Here is a 22,531-nt window from a genome sequence, read left to right as displayed (position 1 = left end):
CTTCTCGTGTTTCCACGTGCAAATGAGAATAATGATGATTTCTCTACACTGTGACATCCCTTCAGATATTTGTAGACAGCTAGAAAGTCTCCTCTTCTCCTCTTGCCTTCTTTTTTACAAGCTAAATATTCTCAGATCCTTTACCCGTTCCTCGTAGGACATAGTTTGCATTCCGCTCACCATCCTGGTGGATCTTCTCTGAACTTGCTCCAGTTTTTCAATGTCTTTTTTTTAAATGTGGTGCCCAGAACTGGACATAGTATTCCGGATGAGGCCTGACCAAGGAGGAATAGAGGGGGATAATGGCTTCATGTGATCTAGACTCTATGCTTCCCTAAATACATCCTAGAACTGCGTTTACCTTTTTTGCTGCTGCATCACACGGTTGACTCATGTGCAGTCTGTGATCTATTATTATTACCCAAGCCTTTATCACATGTGCTACTGGTTAGTTCTATTCCTCCCATTCTATAGATGTAATTTGTTTTTCTTGCCCAGATGTAGAATCTTGCATTTTTCCCTGTTAAATACCATTCTATTAGTCGCTGCCCATTGTTCAAGCTTATCAGAACCCTTCTGAATCCTTTCCGTCTTCTCTAGTGTTAGCTATCCCTCCTAGCTTTGCATCGTGTGCAAATTTGATTAGTTTACCTTCTGTTCCATTATCTAGATAATTTATAAAAAATATTGGACAACACTGGGGCCAGGGCAGAGCCTTGTGGTACCTCACTTGAAACATTCTTCCAATTGGGTGTGCAACCATTTATTACCACTCTGTGAGTATGATCACTGAGCCAGTTATGAATCCAACTAACCGTAGCCTTGTCAATCCCACACTTGATCATTTTTTCAATAAGGATAGTATGAGATACATTATCAAATGCTTTGCTGAAGTCGACATATACTATATGTACCGCATTTCCGTGATCTACACTGTCAGTGATTCCATCATAGAAGAAAATTAGATTTGTCTGGCATGACTTGTTTGTTGCAAACCCAGTGCCCAGGGATAATAGTTTCCCATCAGTTGGGTGCTAAAAACTCTGCCAATCTGTGACTTTCCCAGTGGTCGAACCCCCACCATTCAGCAGGTTATCACCTGCACATAGGTGATGGCTTGTTTTAGAGATCATTCAGAGATCAGTTTTTCACGTATGAGTTCTCTCCATGTTTTCATTATGTAATATTGCAGTTTATTGGTATTTTCACATTTATTAGTATTTTTTTTGTAGGAGAAATAGGCCGGTGCACCTTGTCACCTATTCTGTGAATACAAACTCCCCTGCTGCACCTCCCCAATAAGTAGGGGGCACCTCACAGTTTGGGAAATATGTAATTGATAATTTTTGATGCATGACTTGATACCTTAGTACATTCGGTCAGAAGATCTTTTCTAAGACGTACAACTGTGTATGCCTCCCACTTATAGGAAGCCCATCTCCACTACAGATGGGTACATCTCCAAATGTCTTCAAGAATTGATGCCAAAATCTGACACCTGAATTAAATTGCATATGTAGGTGGTCACAGTTGGCCAAACCTAATTTATATTGGGGTCGCCAGACTCCCGATTTAGAAGATTTAAGGAAGGGTTGGAAGGACCAGGCATATTGGATTTCAGCATGCCGCACCCATTGCTCCCATGGGAGATGAGCAACTGATTTTCTGATTTTGAAGTATGGAGAAAATCAAGACTGTAAGTTCTAAAAGAGAACCATTCGTCATCGTTAAACAGTGGGATGACAGAGCTCCAAAAAAAGGAAGACAAGACATGTTGCAGACATCCTTCTGAAGACGTGTCATGGTGTTCAGTTTTGTTCTGGAGGGTCTTGAGAATGAAGACTGATTTTTATGTGGAGAGATGCTGTAGATAAAATGAGATAAATGGGTCCAGTTGTGGCATTTTGGACAGATGAACTTTCTCGAATGGGATAGCCACCAGCTGAAGTTACAGTACTTAAGACGAGTTATGTTACAAGCTTCACTCATCTTTCAGCAAGTGAAGGAATTGAAACTGAATCCTTTTTTTTACCTTCTTTTTTGTTCTATCATATTTATGAAACCTTCAGAAAAAAATGTTTTATTGTGAAGGACTAAGATCAAACTACAACTGCTTATGCCAAAATAAAGAAGAAGGTCCCGTAATTGATTCATGCTCTTTTATGAGGTGAAATCACTTAAAATAATTGGATTGATGAATAGCTTCCAAGCTATGGAAATAAGTGCATTTTACAAATGTAAAAAAAAATGTACATGCTAGAAAGAAAAAAATGACTTAGTGTGGTTGTCACATACCAGTTTCAAATGAGGTTATTAAGGGAATAGGGATATACGAATCTGGCCGTTTGGGTCTTCAGACCCATAGATGGACCTGGACTTGTAATAATTTGTACTAATATGGGTGCCTAAATGCCCCCTCATTTTCCCAGTAAGACCCATTTCAGAAGGGCTCCCGACCTTGGCAATATTGTGAGTTTAATATCCTGGAAGCCAAGCTGATGGCGATTTATAGTATTGACTCGTGAAGCTGGAGCTCTAAAGGAGTGTCTTCCTCTAATCGATAACTGAAGGTCTTCTACTGTTAATGTTTTTAAAATATTTTTTTTAGATGACAACTGGGCATATTTCCTTGCATAAGTTAATTTGCCATTAAAGAGGCTCTCCAAGCTTATGATCTTATTATCTTTGTGATAGGTCATCAATTCAACATTGTTGGAGGTCCAACACATGACATTCCCACCCATCAGTCGTTTTTAAAGGGAATCTGCCAGCAGGCTTTTGATCTGTATCGCCAGAGACCTTATTTCCAGCAATGTTACTTACTAGGCTCTGTTTCAATACAATCAATGATTTATCATCTGGAGATTATCACTTGAGGACTAGTTGTCTTGTGCCTCCTGGTCCAACTCTGCCCCAGTGACTGATTACTATACCTTGTCTATGATCAAATTTGCCTTTTATAGGACCTGTGACTTCTGACATGTCAGATTAGTAAGTACTTGCTTTCCCAATTAATCAGGACCATCTTTTCCTACTAGAATTCTGTATTCTCTAGATTTTGAAGAATCATTTTTCTTGTTTTTTTACGGACTTGTGACCAATTAAACCAATCACTGGTGATCACTGCCAGAAAAAGAAGTAAAGAGACTGACAGGGCTACAGGCTATAAGTACTAGAGGGTTGTTGGTGGATTGGTAAGTGAGGGTATGCGATTTATGGAATTTTCAGACAGCGCTGGAATGTTTTTAAAAAAGTCAAAGTAGTGACAACCCCTTTAATTTCAACTTTTGAGAAAGTCGGAATCCTTTAGCACATACAGATTTCTGCTTTTTGTTTTGCAAAGACATCCTAACTAGCGTTAAAATAAACATACAACCTCCTTACTGAGTAAGTCACTGTTACCACGTGCTGCTGATTAAAAAAAATAAAAAAATAAAAATTTGCAAAGAACCATAAAAGATGCAATCAGACAACGTCCGATCGTTTCCTCGGTCTCGTGATCAGGAAATAGTGTTATAAACGCTCGTTCACACCATGCTTGGTCTTGGATTACTCGTCCTGTGCAGCGTCTTGCAGTATCCGGTAGTTTGGCTTCTCCCTGTGCAGTTTCCAGTTTTGCACCAACGCTGACCCACAATTTCCGGCTGTGTGATTCACCGTCCGCGGCGTCTGTCGGTACATGCCCAGCACATGATGGCTGCTTTCTATGCAGAGAGACGGCACAGAATCGTGTTACACGGATTAGATTGCACATTTGTCATGATGAGATTTCTCCGTGACATGTTTCAAAAGTCACAAAATTCATTATCAAACATCAGATTTATGTTATAAGAATCAGAACTTGTGCATTGTGTAATGCGAGCTCCTTGTATGTAATCTGCTGTTGGCACAACTTTCTACAAGCTTGGATTTAGGGGTAGTTTTGAGAGTTGTTTTTTTAAGCTCCTATTGAAGAGTTTTTTTCTTTCTGCAATTGAAGAATTTCACTTTTAAACTTTCAACTTTTTTTCATAATATATATCGCAATAAAAACTTAAATAGATTTCCGAGACCTGATGAGCCTGATGTGCTTAATGGGATGATCCATGTCAGAATGACTGTGTAATATTAATATTAAAACAAGCATTTTAGGAGTCCAGTTGTAGAATGAGAGATCTTTATGAGTTTGTGTGTTCAGTCACTGACCACGTAGTCTGACTGACCGGTGCAGCATGTACTGAGCAGTGCGGGAGCTTAGCAGGAGGAGGGACACTGAGGATTGAATATAAAATTTCATAATGGATTTTACAGCCATTCTGGCACCGATTTTCAATGTAAGTACACCAGTCTAATCAGGTTATACAATCTTTTGACAGATCTGCTTTAGACAACTTTAGTTTTTATTGTTAAAGAGCATCTAACACTTAACATATTGAGAGAATTCAGTTTCTAACATCTTCATTTGCTGCCCATCATAAAGGGTAAAAAGTGTATATTATATTACTACTACTCTGATATCAGATTATATCAGGTTTATTTTAACTTGTTTTTTTGAACTCCCTGCAGAAGGATACAATAAAAAACAGAAGCTTTGTACATGTGATTATATTGTTCGTACAACTAATAACAATTGTTCAGACATTTACTAAAATGTCTAGAAGTAATTGCACACTTTTAGGCTCGATCCTCTTGGTGTTTGTTAGACTCTTGAAGATGCAGCAGACTAGGGAATGACAAACCATATTTAGCTTATTTTATTTTATTTTGCAGAGTGAAGATATCGTTGACGAGGTCAAAGAAAAGCAGTCTCTCCGGAAGCAGCGCTTTATGCATTTTGCCTCTCTGGCCTATGATGGAGAGTATTACATGACCCCACGTGACTTCCTATTCTCTGTAATGTTTGAGAATTTGCAGCGTAAGTCTCATTACATCAATTCTATCACATTTTATTAATACATGGCTTCAAGTTGCAAAAATGTTTAATTTGTCTCTTTTCTTTTCTGTGGTATGTAAATGCTAGGCTCAGAAAGAGGTCCATGCTTGTGTGTGTGTGTGTGTGTGTGTATATATATATATATATATATATATATATATATATATATATATATATATATATATATATATATATATATATATATATTCAGAATGAAGATTCGGAATGTAGTTACATGTGTATTATAGGTACTTTCTTAATGGCATAAACTATTAAGCTGGCCATATATTGGACACTATAGGCCCTACATATATACACTGTTCAAAAAAATGAAGGGAGCACTAAACTGCCACATCCTAGATATCTCTGAATAAAATATTCCAGTTGCAGATTTTTATTCATTACATAGTGGAATGTGTTCAGAACAATAAAACAGAACAATTATCAATGTAAATCAAAATGAATATCCCATGGAGGTTTGGATTTGGAATGATACTCAAAATCAAAGTGGAAAATCAACTTACAGGCTGATCCAACTTCAGTGGAAATGCCTCATGACAAGGAAAAGATGCTCAGTATTGTGTGTGGCCTCCACGTGCCTGTATGACCTCCCTACTGTACAACGCCTGGGCACAAAGGCTGAGGTAGCAGTCCTACTGCTGGGTTGTTGCCTTCCTATGGCCCCCTCCACGTCTCCTGGTGTACTGGCTTGTCTCCTGATAGCGCCTCCAGCCTCTGGACACTACGCTGACAGACTCAGCAAACCTTCTTGCCACAACTCGCATTGATGTGCTATCCTGGATGAGCTGCACTACCTGAGCCACTGGTGTGGGTTGTAGAGTCCGTCTCATGCTACCACGAGTGTGAAAGCAAAACCAACATTCAAAAGTGACCAAAACATCATCCAGAAAGCATTGGTACTGAGATGTGGTCTGTGGTCCCCACCTGCAGAACCACTCCTTTGTTGAGTGTGTCTTGATAATTGCCAATAATTTCCATCTGTTGTCTATTCCATTTGCATAACAACATGTGAAATTGATTGTCAATCAGTGTTGCTTCCTAAGTGGACAGTTTGATTTCACAGAAGTTTCATTTACTTGGAGTTATATTCTGTTGTTTAAGTGTTCCCTTTATTTTTTGAGCAGTGTATTTATGTGTATATATATTTATATATATATCTACTATATAATTGTCTAAGGGTCACTTCCGTCTTTCTGTCTGTCACGGAAATTCATTGATCGCGGCCTCTGTCTGTCATGGAATCCAAGTCACTGATTGGTCTCACCAGTTGCCTGTCATGGCTGCCGTGACCAATCAGCGACGGCCACAGTCCGATTAGTCCCTCCCTACTCCCCTGCAGTCAGTGCCCGGCGCCCGCTCCATACTCCCCTCCAGTCACTGCTCACACAGGGTTAATGCTGCTATTAACCCTGTGTGACCAAGTTTTTACTATTGATTCTGCCTATGCAGCGTCAATAGTAAAAACATCTAATGTTTAAAAATAATAAAAAAAAAAAATAAAAATCATTATATACTCACCTTTCCCGCTCCTCGCGACGCTCCGGTGACCGCTCCATGCAAGCGGCAGGTTCCGGTGGCAAGGATGGTCTGTGAGAAGGACCTGCCGTGACGTCACGGTCATGTGACCGTGACACGGTCATGTGACCGCGACGTCATCACAGGTCCTGCGCGAGAAGGAGGCGACAGGATTACAAGGGTCCCTGGAAGGTGAGTATATGTTTATTTTTTATTTTTTAACCTGTGACATACGTGGCTGGGCAATATACTACGTGACTGGCCAATATACTACTAAATCCAGCTACCCATATATAGATATGGGAAAAGGAGGCTAAGGCAAAAATGTAAAAAAATATATTGGACTGATATACTGTATCACATTCTCTGGATTAGTCTGTGTTCTGCCTAGAGGTTGTTCCCGGGGTATATATATTTTTTAATAAGAACGTTTCCTGTTGTACATTGATTATGTTTTTTAAATATTCTCATTAAAATATATTTTTTTACATTTTTGCCTTAGCCTCCTTTTCCCATAATATCTATATATGGGTAGCTGGATTTAGTATGTATCTTTTGAGGTGTGCACAACACTATTTATGGACATATGATAAAATTATGGCCAATATACTACGTAGCTCTGTGCTGTATACTACGTCGCTGTGCAATATACTACGTGGTTGGGCAATATACTACGTGACTGGCCAATATGCTACGTGGCTGGGCAATATACTACATCACTGGGCAATATACTACGTGGGCTGGGCAATATACTGCGTGGCTGGGCAATATACTACGTCACTGGGCAATATACTACGTGGGCTGGGCAATATACTGCGTGGCTGGGCAATATACAACATAGGCTGGGCAATATACTACGTGGGCTGGGCAATATACTACGTGGACATGCATATTCAAGAATACTACTCGATACGTTAGAATCGGGCCACCATCTAGTGTATGTACATATAATATATATATATTTTTCTCTCTCTCTACCGGGAGTGCTTATACTAACTTAAATTATAAATGGTCTCTCTGCTGTAATCATAGTGCAAAGATAAAACTGATTTTGGTGCACATACCACTCTCATGTTGGTTACTTGCGGTTCACTCTTATTAAGTGGACAACTTCTCTTTACCAGCATTCTGCCAGCACTATAGATACTGGAAATTCTGTTCTCTCATTTCCAACCATGCATTGCGACAGCTATTGTTCTATGGCTTACCTGCTGTGAACTGATAGCCTGCCTTTCTGTTATGTACTTCCTGTAGAGAGAGGCAGACCCTCCCCACTTCCTGTAGAGAGAGGCAGACCCTCCCCACTTCCTGTAGAGAGAGGCAGACCCTCCCCACTTCCTGTAGAGAGGCAGTCCCTCCCCACTTCCTGTAGAGAGAGGCAGTCCCTCCCCACTTCCTGTAGAGAGAGGCAGACCCTCCCCACTTCCTGTAGAGAGGCAGACCCTCCCCACTTCCTGTAGAGAGGCAGACCCTCCCCACTTCCTGTAGAGAGAGGCAGACCCTCCCCACTTCTTGTAGAGAGACAGACCCTCCCCACCCTCATTTTCCATAATTTGTGTCTCTGCTACTAGAAATTAATTAAACCTGACAGCAGACCGTCAACTTCAAGTTAGAGGAAGGGAGACGTCTATTGTCTGACACTCTGGATAGATTTTCAGAGATAAGACGACATCATTTGTAAATAAAGTGATCTGCAGATAGACAATCAAATGAGATCAATTACAGGGGTAACTTCTAATAATGTCCTTATTGTTTGACGAGGAGTCAGCACCTTATGTAATTTTGTGGGTGTTGGAACGTATAACCCCGTTTTTTTTTCTCTTTTCTGACTTCATAAATTGTCCCTCTTTGGGTTTTGTTAGTATTTGTATGCTATACACCTGCGGAGTGAGATATTTTGTATGTTTAGAGTCAGTGTTTTTAATGCCTATTCTATAAACGTCATTTCCCATGTGGTGTTTGTTCTGTAATCTCACATGAAGCTTGAATCTTGGCTTTAATTTAAGGAATTTCCCCAATCACATTCCTTAGACATTTGATTTGTTTGTTTTTTTCCGTACGCATTGTGCGAAAAATGTTTTTCACATGACAAGTACAACAAAAGCAAGAAGGGAATGATTGTGTTATCAGGAAAGGATATAACGAGCACCAAAACAAACTGCCAGCCTGTCATTCATTATGTTTATTTTATTACCCCATGTTATATATGTATGATAGTGAACATTCACACACGGACCTTTAGGATTAGGTAGTTATTCACAATTATGTCCACATGATGGGCATGGGGCGATTACATTACTGTCATACTTGGGTGCTGAGAGCAGTGTAGGGCTGGGGTGCCGAGGGCCCACCAGTGAAATACATTCTGGGGGCCCATGTAATATTTTCACCAATCGCAGTCTTCCCCAGCTTCCAGCTCCAGTCCGGTCCTCTTTAGTCCCATGAATTCTATTCCAGCTGTTAGGGCTAGCGGAACGCACCGAGTAAATATAGATGTTTATTATTATTGATGCGTTCGCAGCCCGGGGTCCACCGTGCAGGGGAACCTGCTGCTAGTAAATGGTGGCACTATTTGGCGGTATAGACTAGCTCTGTTACCTCACAGAGTAGCCAAGAAAGGAAAGCTCTGCGCCCTGTTAGCCTCACAGGAGCACAGGTTAACTGCCCATCAGAGAGCAGTCTGTGGTCATGCAAACATACAATCTCCTCACCGGAGGTGCCGGTATTCTAGGGGCTTATTTCTGCCGGGGCCCCAAATCCATGCACACAATCTCCTCACCGGAGGAGCCGGTATTCTAGGGGCTTATTTCAGCCGAGTCCCTGAACACACATAAATGACCACACTGGCGCATGCACGTAACAGATTCAATACTAGCGCATGGCCGTGCGGTCATGAGAGCCTTAAATAGCTGCAGCAAGAACAGGACCTTCCAAGAAGGACCAATGAGAGGCTGCCACAGAGCCTGAGCACCTTCAGGACCTTCCTGGAGGACCAATGAGAGGCTGCTACAGAGCCTGAGCACCTACAGGACCTTCCTGGAGGACCAATGGATTTAGCTGCAGTATCCAAGCATGTGACCCTCGATCTCCACTGAGAGATCTTACTCTGGGCATGCTCAGAAAGAGAAAAGCAGGACTTAGTCCCAGAAGCGTCTGCTCGCCGCTGCCCAGCACTGACTTGAATGGCAGAAGCTGGAAAAGCAGCAGTAACCCTTTGTACAGAGTCAGACTGAGCAAGACGCTGGGACCGACATCTCCGCTGAGCAGGCTCCACTGCGGCAGGAGAAGAATGGGAGACCGCAGCGGAGATGGCCCGAGATTCCCCCTGTGCAGAGGCAGGAACTCGACCCCTAACACCAGCCTGATGGATTGCACTGGTGTCGGGGTGTGGGCTATGGTGTGAGTCTGTGGAGCGTCCACTAAGGCACAACTGTCCCGTGTATAACAAAAGGAAACTCCTGGAAATATATAGGGATGTCAACAGATGATTTACTGCGCTGCTGGATACAGATGGATCTTCACACAAGAATGAGGTGGAAAATGTATATGTATTTTATCAACGCGTTTCGAGGTTGTACGATCCCTTTTCTCAAGACAAAATTGCACCCCAAAACGCGTTGATAAATAAACTACACATACATTTTGGGCCGCATTCTCGTGTGAAGATTTATTTGCATCCAGTAGTGTAGTAAATCATCGGTCGACATCTCAATGTATTTCCAATCATTTTGCTGAAGATCATCCATCATTCTGGATTCTGAGAATGCAGCAGCTGATACTTACATGCCCTTGAGGGAGTTGTGCCGAGAACAATCCAACTAGGGAAGCTGAATTTCATCCTATTATTTCTCTTCCCAAACTTTATTACCCTATGTGCACATTGGCCCTATTTTAGTTGGGTGCTTAGGACCCCCCTAGAAATGGCTAAAATGGCAAACATATGCAAAAATAATGGTTCTATATGTTGTAATGAACCAGATTGCAGACTTCAACTGAAAGGCGCAAATTGCAAGTTTTTTTTTTTTTTATCCTGGCCCTAGAAAGATGAATTTTTATGCTATAAGACTATTGGGAATGAGCTATCCTAGAAACGCTTGTTTCATGATAGTTTTGCAGTGTAAACAGGCTTCCAATGAATTAGCAAAATGCTCATTCTTCACGTTAAAGGACCTTTCGGATTGCCCAAAAGATCATTATTTTTGGCAGCGCATCTACATGTATAAACAGTGATTGCACGGCCTAAATAACCAGAGCGATGTATTACTGGTCCTTTTTCGTGCCCCTGAAGCTCAGTCTGCCTGTGTGAACAGCCTATTAATTTTCCCGACGATCGGCAAACGCGTTTCCAACAGGCGGTCATTTAATGATGCATAACGGTAGCGGTGAATGCACCTTAAAGTGTAGTATGACTATTCTAAGAGTCTATTTAATTATCAATTTGCCCCAATAAATTTGGCCATAGACATAATTTAGCTGAGGTACGTATTACACCAAATTTTGCAACTATTTTTTTGCAGAAATTTGGCATCGATGGAGTAATAAATTCCCATCTAATAAGGTGAATATTCATATGAAAACCTCAGGTCTTTATTAGCACGCTGACCGCTTTTATTGCCGTCTAGCTCTCTACAGTCTTATTATTTTTAGTTGTTGTTTTTTGTTTGTTTTTTAACACAGTCACCCCTTCTTGTGTTTCTCGTCTTGACCTAAAATGCTGTATTTATTATAATAAATATTATTTCCCAAAGTTTTTTTTTTTTTTTAATAAACTTTTCATCTATCTATTGATAAAGTAAATAAAGAACAAATACATTGTTGTATTTAGCAGAATAACAGAATATCTCCTCTTCGCCCTGTGTTAGCTTTCACTCTTCCTGTTGATTTTCTGGATAATTTATTAGCCATGGAACAAATTAATGAGGAAATCCGTAGTTAAATAAGGAAGGAACAAACAGTGTAGATAACAAGTTACAGTAGTTGGACGGAATAAATTGTCCTCAACTTTTACAAGACAATGCCCGTTTTCTTCGGTTCCCTCCTCTGTAATACTTTAACACAAAATACCTAAAACTCCGAATTCTTAGACTCCATGCTGCAGAATGTTTGATGGTTTAAAGCCCGTTCCATTCTGTATGCTTCATTGCAAATTGTCTCTTCAGAGAGGAAGAGGACTAGAACTCATTCATCACCTATAGAAAGTGTCAATCCTAAAAGTCAATATCGACCCTCTAACGAGCTTTGTCACATGACTTAAGATAAAAGCCAAAATCTCAGTTTGCAGTCACTGTGTTTCGGGGTACTGCACCTCGTCAGTGCAAAGTGTGAGATCTCGTTTGGCTGGGTGAGATGCATATGACCGGGCTGGGTGAGAGGCGTATGACCGGGATGGGGTATGCTTTATTAATGTCAATTCCTGCAACAGATATCTGAAATGTGAATATTCCCGTTGGGTAGCTCCACCTTACATGGTTCCATACTGTCCCAAGTGAGAGTTTATTTCATTTTGCACAATTTTCAGTGGATCATTAGATACTTTTAGTCCTACACTATCGATTTTCCATACGAGAGCTATCCGTGATTTTCACAGATGAAACTCGTACCTATGATATTCTATGCAGCGGTGCACATATCCGATTTTTTTTGTTTGATTTTTTATTTTTCCTTGAACTGACTTCACTGCAAAAAAGACATGTCCAATGTTGATCCGCGAGTCAGATCAAAATCAACTATGCAAGTCTATGGGTCGGTAAAAAAAAAATCACACTCGGTTAATATCCAAGCACAGTCCATTTTTCATAGACAAACGGAATGGAGAAGGTGGAAATTATTTTTTTTTTCCCGTATGAGAAAAACTGATAAGAATAATCTGACATTTTTTCTCAGGTGTGGAGCATTCGGTCTTGTTAACTGACCCTCATAGGAATTTCTGGCCCAAGACGGCACCAATTCTACAGAAAATCCTACAGGGCGCTGTCCCAGTATTGCCTGCCTTATGGAAATTTTCTCACACCAATCAGTAGGATTGTTCACAGAAGATGAAGGATATTCTACGTTCAGGACTCAGTGATGGCTTGTTAGGTTCACACTGTGCTTTTTTTTAAGGTCCATTAGTTCCTATGCCTTTTTTGGGGGGGGTGCTACGAAAGAAAGTAAAAGAACAGAGCATATACCTAGGCAGGTTGGCCCTTTGACGTTTGTGTATCATCACTCTCTGTAAGGATAGACATCTTGGTGCCGTGTACGTTCTTCACCAAAAATATGGAATCCTTTTAAAGTTATTTACTAAGTCACTTTAAAAAATAAAAATTTGTAGTCCTATTGTTCGTGTGTTCATTGCTTATCGCAAATGCAGACGGCCATGAGTTTTAGCTAAGCTTTTCTTGTTGGGGAGGGAAGGGGGCTTTATTCTAAATATTACCAATGGCGTGTAGACGGAATGGTGTCTCTGTGAAGCCTGGGTGTTCTCAACTTTGGCTCCAGACACTTATTGAAAGAAGGAAATTTTCAAGCAACACTTTTCTGTTAATGTTTTTTTGCGAGAGACACTATCGGGACAAGATGGAAGAAATTCCACTTCAGTTAAGGTTGAAGACAAGGAATAGAAAAGTGGAAAAACTTGCGGCGTTGTTTGCAGCTAGTAACAATGGACTTCGCGTCTACACCATATATTTCAAGGTATGTGATTTTTCACGATGGAATCCCTTGAAGTTAGAACCAAGATGACACAGTATGAAGCAAAATGATATCCCAATCTGTTGATCGGTTGTGCGAGGCCTTTGCTTTAGTTGGATCGCGGCCAAGTGTTCTACAGTATGTCTGAGCCATCAGAAGAGCTGAGCGAATACCAGCAAGTCCTCTGCGAGCTGAATTCCCCACCGCTCCTGCCAGCGTTACGCCATCGTTGATGGATTGACTTCTGCCGGGAAAGATAAGCATATATGTCTGGATTAGGCATGGGCCACACTTCAAATACGGCAGAGACCATAAAATGTGTCCCTGGCTCTCGCGTCTTCACTGATCTTGAACCTGCTTTGCTTCCGTTTCATCTTTTGTGACATTTTTTTGAACACCTTTCTTACTCATACAGAAAGAATGCTTTTATTGCTGATTTTCTGATTGTACAAAAGAGAAATTAGCAAAATTCTGGTGCTTCAATCGGCTGAATCACACCTGCAAAGATATTTACTGCCCCTGTGATAACCTGGGAAAATATTTACAGGCCTATCAATTCCACTGCATTAACTGATAATCAGCTGCCCACTTCATTCCCTTGCTATTGACTTGTCAAGCAGGGAGGGAAGGCCCCCCGATGCTTTTGATCAAAATGCATCTTGCGAGGGCAAATATTTTGTACTTTGGACTGGCGTGCTCATGTAATTTTTCTTATTTTCTCAACTTTTGCACAAGGCCGCATGAATCAGAAATATGGCTTAGTTGCATGAATAGTCATGAGGAATTGCTGTGAGTCTCAGATTTCTTACCCTTATGACTCGCATCCTACATTTTTCACCCATACAGAGTGCACAGAGACATGAGGGATTCTTGCTCTGCAACATGAAGGGCATTACACAACAGTGTAGCTGTGAATCCAGTACTGGGGTAAAATAATACTAGAAGGCAACAGCATGTGTGAGTTTGTACCACTCTTTTTCACTCTCTCTGCTTCTTTCTCTGCCCCTCTCTATCAATTGAATTCAAAGGGCAGCTGTAATGTGATCCCTCAGGAATCTGGAGGTCTACACCAATGGATGAAATAATGACAATATAAATGAAATGCTTAATCTTTTTTTCATATAGAATGAACTAAAATACACAATTAAAAAAAACTAGCAACTAGACAATGAGTTACAAAAATATATGTTGGTATGGGATTTTTTTTTCAGCGTTAATGAGGAACTCAATGGATGTGAGAAGAAGTGGCTAATAAATGGAGAAACAAGCGGATTTCTCTGATAAGATAGTCATGGCCGAAAGTGTTGGCACCCTTGAAATTGTTCCAGAAAATGAAGTATTTCTACTAGAAAATTATTGCAGTTACACATTTTGTTACACGTTTTATTTCGTTTGTGTGTATTTGGGGGAAAAAAAAAAAGAGGAAAATTAGATATAATTTCACACAAAACCCCCAAAATGGGTCGGACAGAAATGTTTGTACCCTTCAGTTATGGTTGCTCACCCTTTTTAATACCGTAAATAACTGCAATCGCTTTCTATACCCATCAACAAGCTTCTTATACCTCTCAACTGGAATTTTGGACCACTCTTCTTCTGCAAACTGCTCCAGATCTCTCATATTTGAAGGCGTCTTCTCCCAACAACAATTTTTTTTTAAGATCTCTCCACTGGTGTTCAATGGGATTTAGATCCGGACTCATAGCTGGGCACTTAAGAACTCTGCAGTGCTTCGCAAGCTTTCATCAGTTGTTCTCTGCCGTCCAAGTCCAGGGAAATTAGCTACCATGCTATGGGTTGTAAATTTCTTGATTATGTTGTGCACCATGAATGATGAAACATCAAGATCTCTGGCGATGGACTTGTAACCTTGAGATTGCTGATATTTTTCAACAATTTTGTATCTCAAGTCCTCAGACCGTTCTCTTCTCCTCTTTCTGTACTCCATGCTGAGTGTGGAACACACAATGCAAAGATTGAGTCAACGTCTCTCCTTTTTATCTGCTCTCAGGAGTGATTTTCATATTGCCCACACCTGTTACTTGCCACAAGTGAGTTTGATTGAGCATCACATGTTTCAAACAAAGCTGTTTACCCACAATTATGGAAAGCTTACAACTATTTTGTCTTGCCCATTTTGGGGGTTTTGTGTGAAATGATGTTCAATCTGCCTCTTTTCTTTTTTTATGTGATGTTCTAATACACACAAAGGAAATAAACGTGTATAACAAAATCTGTGAATGCAAATACCGTATATACCCAAGTATTAGCCGACCCGAGTATAAGCCGAGACCCCTAATTTTGACACAAAAAACTGGGAAAACTTAATGACTCGAGTATAAGCCTAGGGTGGAAAATGCAGCAGCTACTGGTAATAATAAAAATAGATACCAATAAAAGTAAAATTGATATATCAGTAGGTTAAGTGTTTTTGATATCCATATTGAATCAGGAGCCCCATATAATGCTCCATATAGTTCATGATGGGCCCCATAAGATGCTCTATACAAAATACGCCAAATATAATGCTCCATAAAGTTTATGATGGGCCCCATAAGATGCTCCATATTAAAATATGCCCCATATAATGCTGCACAAAGGTTAATAATGGCCCAATAAGATGCTCCATAGAGACATTTGCCCCATATAATGCTGCATAAAGGTTAATAATGGCCCATAAGATGCTCCATAGAGACACTTGCCCCATATAATGCTGCATAAAAGTTGATTATTGCCCCATAAGATGCTCCATGGAAACATTTGTCCCATATAATGCTGCATAAAAGTTGATTATTGCCCCATAAGATGCTCCATAGGAAATTTGCCCATATAATGCTGCATAAAAGTAGATTATAGCCCCATAAAATGCAGTTTATGCTGATATTATTAACTGTACAGTATATCTGCTGCTGCAATTAAAAAAAAAAATGACATACTCACCTCTCGTCGCTGCCCGCTGCTCCTCAGCGTCCTCCGCAGTGACTATTCAGGCAGAGGGCGGCGCGCACACTAACACATCATCGCGCCCTCTGACCTGAACGTCACAGACAGAGGATGCGGAGGACGAAGCCCGGCGGTGGAACGAGGAGAGGTGAATATCGCACAATGCCCCCGTTATACTCACCTGCTGCTGGCACGGTCCCTGCACGTCCCTGGTTCTCCGGGTGCTGACAGCTTCTTCCAGCGTTGAGCGGTCACCTGTACCGCTCATTACAGTAATGAATATGCAGCTCCACCCCTATGGGATGGAGTCGGGTCCATATTCATTACTGTAATTAGGGGTACCATGTGACCGCCCAACACAGGAAGAAGCTGTCAGCACCCGGAGAACCAGGGATGTGCAGGGACCGTGTCAGGAGCAGGTGAGTATGATTAGACAGCTGCCGCTCCCCCTCCCCTGCCGACCCCTGGGAATGACTCGAGTATAAGCCGAGAGGGGCAATTTCAGCCTAAAAAGATGGGCTGAAATTCTCGGCTTATACTAGAGTATACACTCACTGGCCACTTTATTAGGTACACCTGTCCAACTTCTTGTTAACACTTAATTTCTAATCAGCCAATCACATGGCGGCAACTCAGTGCATTTAGGCATGTAGACATGGTCAAGACAATCTCCTGCAGTTCAAACCGAGCATCAGTATGGGGAAGAAAGGTGATCTGAGTGCCTTTGAACGTGGCATGGTTGTTGGTGCCAGAAGGGCTGGTCTGAGTATTTCAGAAACTGCTGATCTACTGGGATTTTCACGCACAACCATCTCTAGGGTTTACAGAGAATGGTCCGAAAAAGAAAAAAAATCCAGTGAGCGGCAGTTCTGTGGGCGGAAATGCCTTGTTGATGCCAGAGGTCAGAGGAGAATGGGCAGACTGGTTCGAGCTGATAGAAAGGCAACAGTGACTCAAATCGCCACCCGTTACAACCAAGGTAGGCCTAAGAGCATCTCTGAACGCACAGTGCGTCGAACTTTGAGGCAGATGGGCTACAGCAGCAGAAGACCACACCGGGTACCACTCCTTTCAGCTAAGAACAGGAAACTGAGGCTACAATTTGTACAAGCTCATCGAAATTGGACAGTAGAAGATTGGAAAAACGTTGCTTGGTCTGATGAGTCTCGATTTCTGCTGCGACATTCGGATGGTAGGGTCAGAATTTGGCGTAAACAACATGAAAGCATGGATCCATCCTGCCTTGTATGGAGCATCTTTGGGATGTGCAGCCGACAAATCTGCGGCAACTGTGTGATGCCATCATGTCAATATGGACCAAAATCTCTGAGGAATGCTTCCAGCACCTTGTTGAATCTATGCCACGAAGAATTGAGGCAGTTCTGAAGGCAAAAGGGGGTCCAACCCGTTACTAGCATGGTGTACCTAATAAAGTGGCCGGTGAGTGTATATGGTACTTAATTTTGTGGAACAATTTCATGGGTGCCAACTAGTGATGAGCGAGTTTTCCCGAACACGCTCGAGTGATCTCCCAGTATTTTAGTGTTTGGAGATTTAGTTTTCATCGCGCAGCTGAATGATTTACATATATTAGACAGCTTGATTACACGTGGGGATTCCCAAGCAACCAGGCAACCCCCACATGTATTCAGCCTGGCTAGTAGCTGTAAATCATTCAGCTGTGGTGATGAAAACTAAATCTCTGAGCAGTCATAAATACTCGGAGACCACCTGAGCAACGAGTATACTCGCTCATCACTAGTGCCAACACTTTCGTCCATGACTGTATATTACAGAATTTGTCACATTTCTGTATATTACAGAGCTTGTCACATTTCTGTATATTGCAGAGCTTGTCACATTTCCTTGTCTTTTTTATGATTTATGTTATGTTGAAACAACCGTTTATCATGATAAAATACTGTTATCCATTCTGGGGGCTTTTAGTGGCCATAGGGAACAGCCCTAGTCGCTGGAACAGGAAACCCCAGTATTGTATTAGAAGTCCGGACGCCTTTTTTTTAATTTGAGATTTTGTTTAATGGCTATTATAAGGGAGCGCAGTGCGTAGGGAAAGCCTAGTTGTCGTTCTCTGTGCAGCCACTTCTGCCTGATTTAGTGATGTTGAAATGATAGGAAGAGCCGCTAAAAGAACAGGCAGGATGCCACTTAGCGGCCCTGACTTTCCTCTGCTCCGTAACGTCCAGGAGCCACTGGAATGCATGGGTGGAAAACCTTAGTGATGGCTTTGAGAGCACAGTTTACTGCGGAGATTAACAATGTCTCTATATCGCTCCTTGACAGACAGATGTACTCCACGATAGCAGACATTACACAGTAGTCATTTCCAATAATATAAATGTCTATTTCATGTTCCGCGGCAATGAATCCTGGAACCAATTGCCAAGCACCTGTTTCCCATAAACGCCCTAATAAGCCAAACCTGCGTTTCATTTTTAGAGATGTCTGTGTGATTGATTCTGTATCATCCATCCGGCAGTTTGGCAGCCAGTGACTAACTAGAACAGGCTGGCTGAGAATGCTGGTAGTTGTAGTTCAGCATCAGCTACGTTGCTGTCAGACTGCGCAATGTTTTTCCATTACATGAGAAGAGTCCGTCAGACAAATCTCAGATCACGTTATTTATTCTGCAGATTTTCAGTCTCACTTCTGTTTCGTTCCTGGCCGTCTGCCATGTGAGATCAATCTATAGTACAGCACATGCCAAACCTAGAACATTTCAGAAACGGACTTTGGTTGGGGATGTTACACTCCGCAATTCTCGGCAAGAACGCTCTATTCCACCTGTTATCTTTATGGGGCGGGTTGGGTTTCTCTACTATCCTTTTTAAGTGATACATTCAAGTGGTCTAGAATCATTTTATAGGTATAGAATTTACTTTTACTGTTGCCCCCATACTAAATCTAGTCATATAGGAGACTGTATTAAAAGGGTTTCTTGAGGACAAAAAATGGACCAGGAAGTCAAGATCAGTGGAGAGCGGGAAAGCCAAGGGATAAGTGAGTGTGATCATAACTTATTTTTTTTTATTATTATTCCCCAAGCTGAGCCCTTTCCTACCTCGCAAACTGAAATTTAACTGGGTGTTTTGAGGGTTTGCATCACTTTCTGTAAAAAAAAAAAAAAAGAATAAAAAAAGGCCTTCAACTGTGAACATTTGGTTTTCTTTTTATGGTAAAGCAAACAACATATAGGACAAAATAACTGAAAACTGCAGTGTGCATAACTGTTTACCACCGCCTAAAGTCAGTACTTTGTAGAGCCTCCTTTGGCTGCAATTACAGCTGCAATTCGCTTTGGATAAGTCTGAGCTTTCCACATATTACCACTGGGATTTTTGTCCATTCCTCAAGGCAAAACTGCTCCATTTCCATCAAGTTTGATGGTTTCCTCTGGCGCCTGCGCTGCAGCATAATCGCATGTTTTATGTGCACTTAATCCCTTTTGCTTATTTAATTCAGCGAGTAAAAAGAAAAACACAAATTGAAAATGGCGCCCGCCCAGTGTGAATAGAGATCCGATAGCTGCTATTGCACAGTGGCGCCATCTTGCTGGAGAAGAAAAAATAAAATAAAATTTCTTCCTCCAAGATGGCGCCGCCTGCACAATAGCAGCTATCGGCGATCTCAGAGAGCTGCTATTGCGCAGGTACGGGCGGCGCCATCTTGGAGGAGGAAATTTTATTTTATTTTTTCTTCTCTAGCAAGTTGGCGCCACCTGTGCAATAGCAGCTATCGGATATCTATACAGACCAATAGCTGCTACTGTGCAGGCGCGGCGGGCGCCATTTTCAAATTGTCTTTTTTTTTTTTTTTTTTTTTTTTTACTCATTGAGTTAAATAAGCAAAACGGATTAAGTGCACATAAAACATGCGATTATGCTGCAGCACAGTGATTTTTCTTCTCTTACAGGTCAGATTGGTGGCTTATATACAGCATTATAGGATGCTGTATATAAGCCCTTAATGGTGATGGCCGTAACTCGTATCGGCCAAACCTGGTGACAGGTTCACTTTAAGAAAGTAAAAGTGAGGTTTTATCTTTCTTAGGAGAATGTGTGCAGAATTATTCTGCAACTAAATTTAATAACATACATTTCCCATCTCAATTGTTTATATTTATCTGTTAAAGTGATCATAATAACCAAACACCTCAAAATGTACAAGATACGTTTCTGACATTTCTAAAAAAGATATCAGTGTCCAATATAGCCGCCCTTCTTATCAATAACAGTCATAAGCTCCGTCCATGGAGTCTCTCGGTTTCTTAATCTGTTGACGATCAACATTTTGAGCAACACCAACCACAGCCTCCAGACACTGATCGGAAAGGTGACTGTTTTCCTTCATTGTAAATCTCCTAATTAAGAAGGACCTACAAGTTCTCTATAGGGTTTAGGTCAGGTGAGGAAGGTGCATGTCATTATTCTTTCATCTTTATGGCCTTTTCTAGCAGCCGAGCAGTGGAGACTTCCATTCTGCGATGGAGCATTGTCCTGCATAAAAATCATGGTTTTCTTTAAAGTTACGGACTTTTTGTGTCACTGCTTGAAGAAAGTGTCTTCTAAGTACTGACAGTAGGTTAGGGAGTTGATTTTTACCTCCATTTTCAGTCCAAAAATGGTCCAACTAGCTCATCTTTAACAATACCAGCCCATAGCAGTACCCCACCTCCAACTCGCTGGAATCAAAGTGGAAGTGGAGGCCTAGGCCCTTTACTGAGCCACGGCCTCATCCATTTGGTCCACCAAGAGTCACTCTCCTCTCATCAGTCCATATAACCTCTGAAAAATCTATCTTCCGTTATTCCTTGGCCCATGCTTGACGTTTCTCTTCTGTGTCTTGCTCAATGGTAGTCGTGTTTCAGCCCTCATTACCTCGGCTATGTCTGAATCGTGAACACCTTGGTCTTCTGTGTCAGTGGTGATTGGGTTTCAGCCTCCTCAACTTGGCCATGACTTTGAGCACTGAACACCTTATATTTCTGGCCTCCAGGGAAGCTGCAGTCTTGATATATGACAGCATGGCCTGGAGAAGCAGTGTGATGATCACATCCTGTGATGGTCGCATCCTTCTGAAGCTCTGCCTGCTTGAGTCTGTAATGAAGTTTTAACCCCTTCCCGACCTGTGACACAGCGTATGCGTCATGAAAGTCGGTGCCAATCCGACCTGTGACGCATATGCTGTGTCACAGAATGATCGCGTCCCTGCAGATCGGGTGAAGGGGTTAACTCCCATTTTACCCGATCTGCAGGGACAGGGGGAGTGGTACTTTAGCCCAGGGGGGGTGGCTTCACCCCCCCGTGGCTACGATCGCTCTGATTGGCTGTTGAAAGTGAAACTGCCAATCAGAGCGATTTGTAATATTTCACCTATGAAAATGGTGAAATATTACAATCCAGCCATGGCCGATGCTGCAATAGCATCTGCCATGGCTGGAGACCCCGATCTGCCCCCACCCCACCCCACCGATCGCCTCCCCAGTCGTCCTTTTTGCCCCGATCTCCGTTCCGCTCCCCTCCTCCCTCCTGTCGGCTCCCCCGGTCCTCCTGTCCGCTCCCCAGGTCCTCCGATCCCCCCCCCCCCGTGTTCCGGTCCCACCCCCCCATACTTACCTAGCTCCGATGTCCCTCCCGGTGTCCGGCCGTCTGCTTCATGGGCGCCGCCATCTTGGAAAATGGCGGGCGCATGCGCAGTGCGCCCGACGAATCTGCCAGCCGGCAGATTCGTTCCTGCACATTTTGGTCGCTGTGATAAGTTCTATCACAGCGATCAAAATAAAAAAAAATAGTAAATAAATCACCCTCTTTATCACCCCCATAGGTAGGGACAATAATAAAATACAGAAAATATAATTATTTTTGTTTTTCCATTAGGGTTAGGGGTAGGGTTAGGGGTAGGGTTGCACTTAGGGTTGCACTTAGGGTTGCACTTAGGGCTAGGGTTGCACTTAGGGTTGCACTTAGGGCTAGGGTTGCACTTAGGGTTGCACTTAGGGCTAGGGTTGCACTTAGGGTTGCACTTAGGGCTAGGGTTGCACTTAGGGTTGCACTTAGGGCTAGGGTTGCACTTAGGGTTGCACTTAAAGTTGCACTTAGGGCTAGGGTTGCACTTAGGGTTGCACTTAGGGTTGCACTTAGGGCTAGGGTTGCACTTAGGGTTGCACTTAGGGCTAGGGTTGCACTTAGGGTTGCACTTAGGGCTAGGGTTGCACTTAGGGTTGCACTTAGGGTTGCACTTAGGGCTAGGGTTGCACTTAGGGCTAGGGTTGCACTTAGGGCTAGGGTTGCACTTAGGGCTAGGGTTGCACTTAGGGTTAGAATTAGGGTTAGAATTAGGGTTAGGGTTGGAATTAGGGTTAGAATTAGGCTATGTGCACACGGTGCGGATTTGGCTGCGGATCCGCAGCGGATTGGTCGCTGCAGATTCGTATCAGTTTTCCATCAC

General features: G+C 42.1%; 1 protein-coding gene across 1 annotated transcript in view; it reads left to right on the top strand.

Moving 5' to 3' along the window:
- The window catches only part of MICU2 (mitochondrial calcium uptake 2), a 303,165-nt gene that overhangs the window by 125,628 nt on the left and 155,006 nt on the right, over positions 1–22,531 (top strand). Inside the window, exon 2 of the mRNA XM_077298382.1 lies at positions 4,750–4,894. Within this exon, the coding sequence (XP_077154497.1) occupies positions 4,750–4,894 (145 nt within the window). The remainder of the gene's footprint in view (positions 1–4,749; positions 4,895–22,531) is intronic.

The sequence above is a fragment of the Ranitomeya variabilis genome, chromosome 3 (assembly GCF_051348905.1).
Source record: "Ranitomeya variabilis isolate aRanVar5 chromosome 3, aRanVar5.hap1, whole genome shotgun sequence".
NCBI lineage: Eukaryota > Metazoa > Chordata > Amphibia > Anura > Dendrobatidae > Ranitomeya > Ranitomeya variabilis.
Note: the sequence above shows the minus strand (reverse complement) of the source record. Positions and strands in the feature narration are given on the sequence as shown.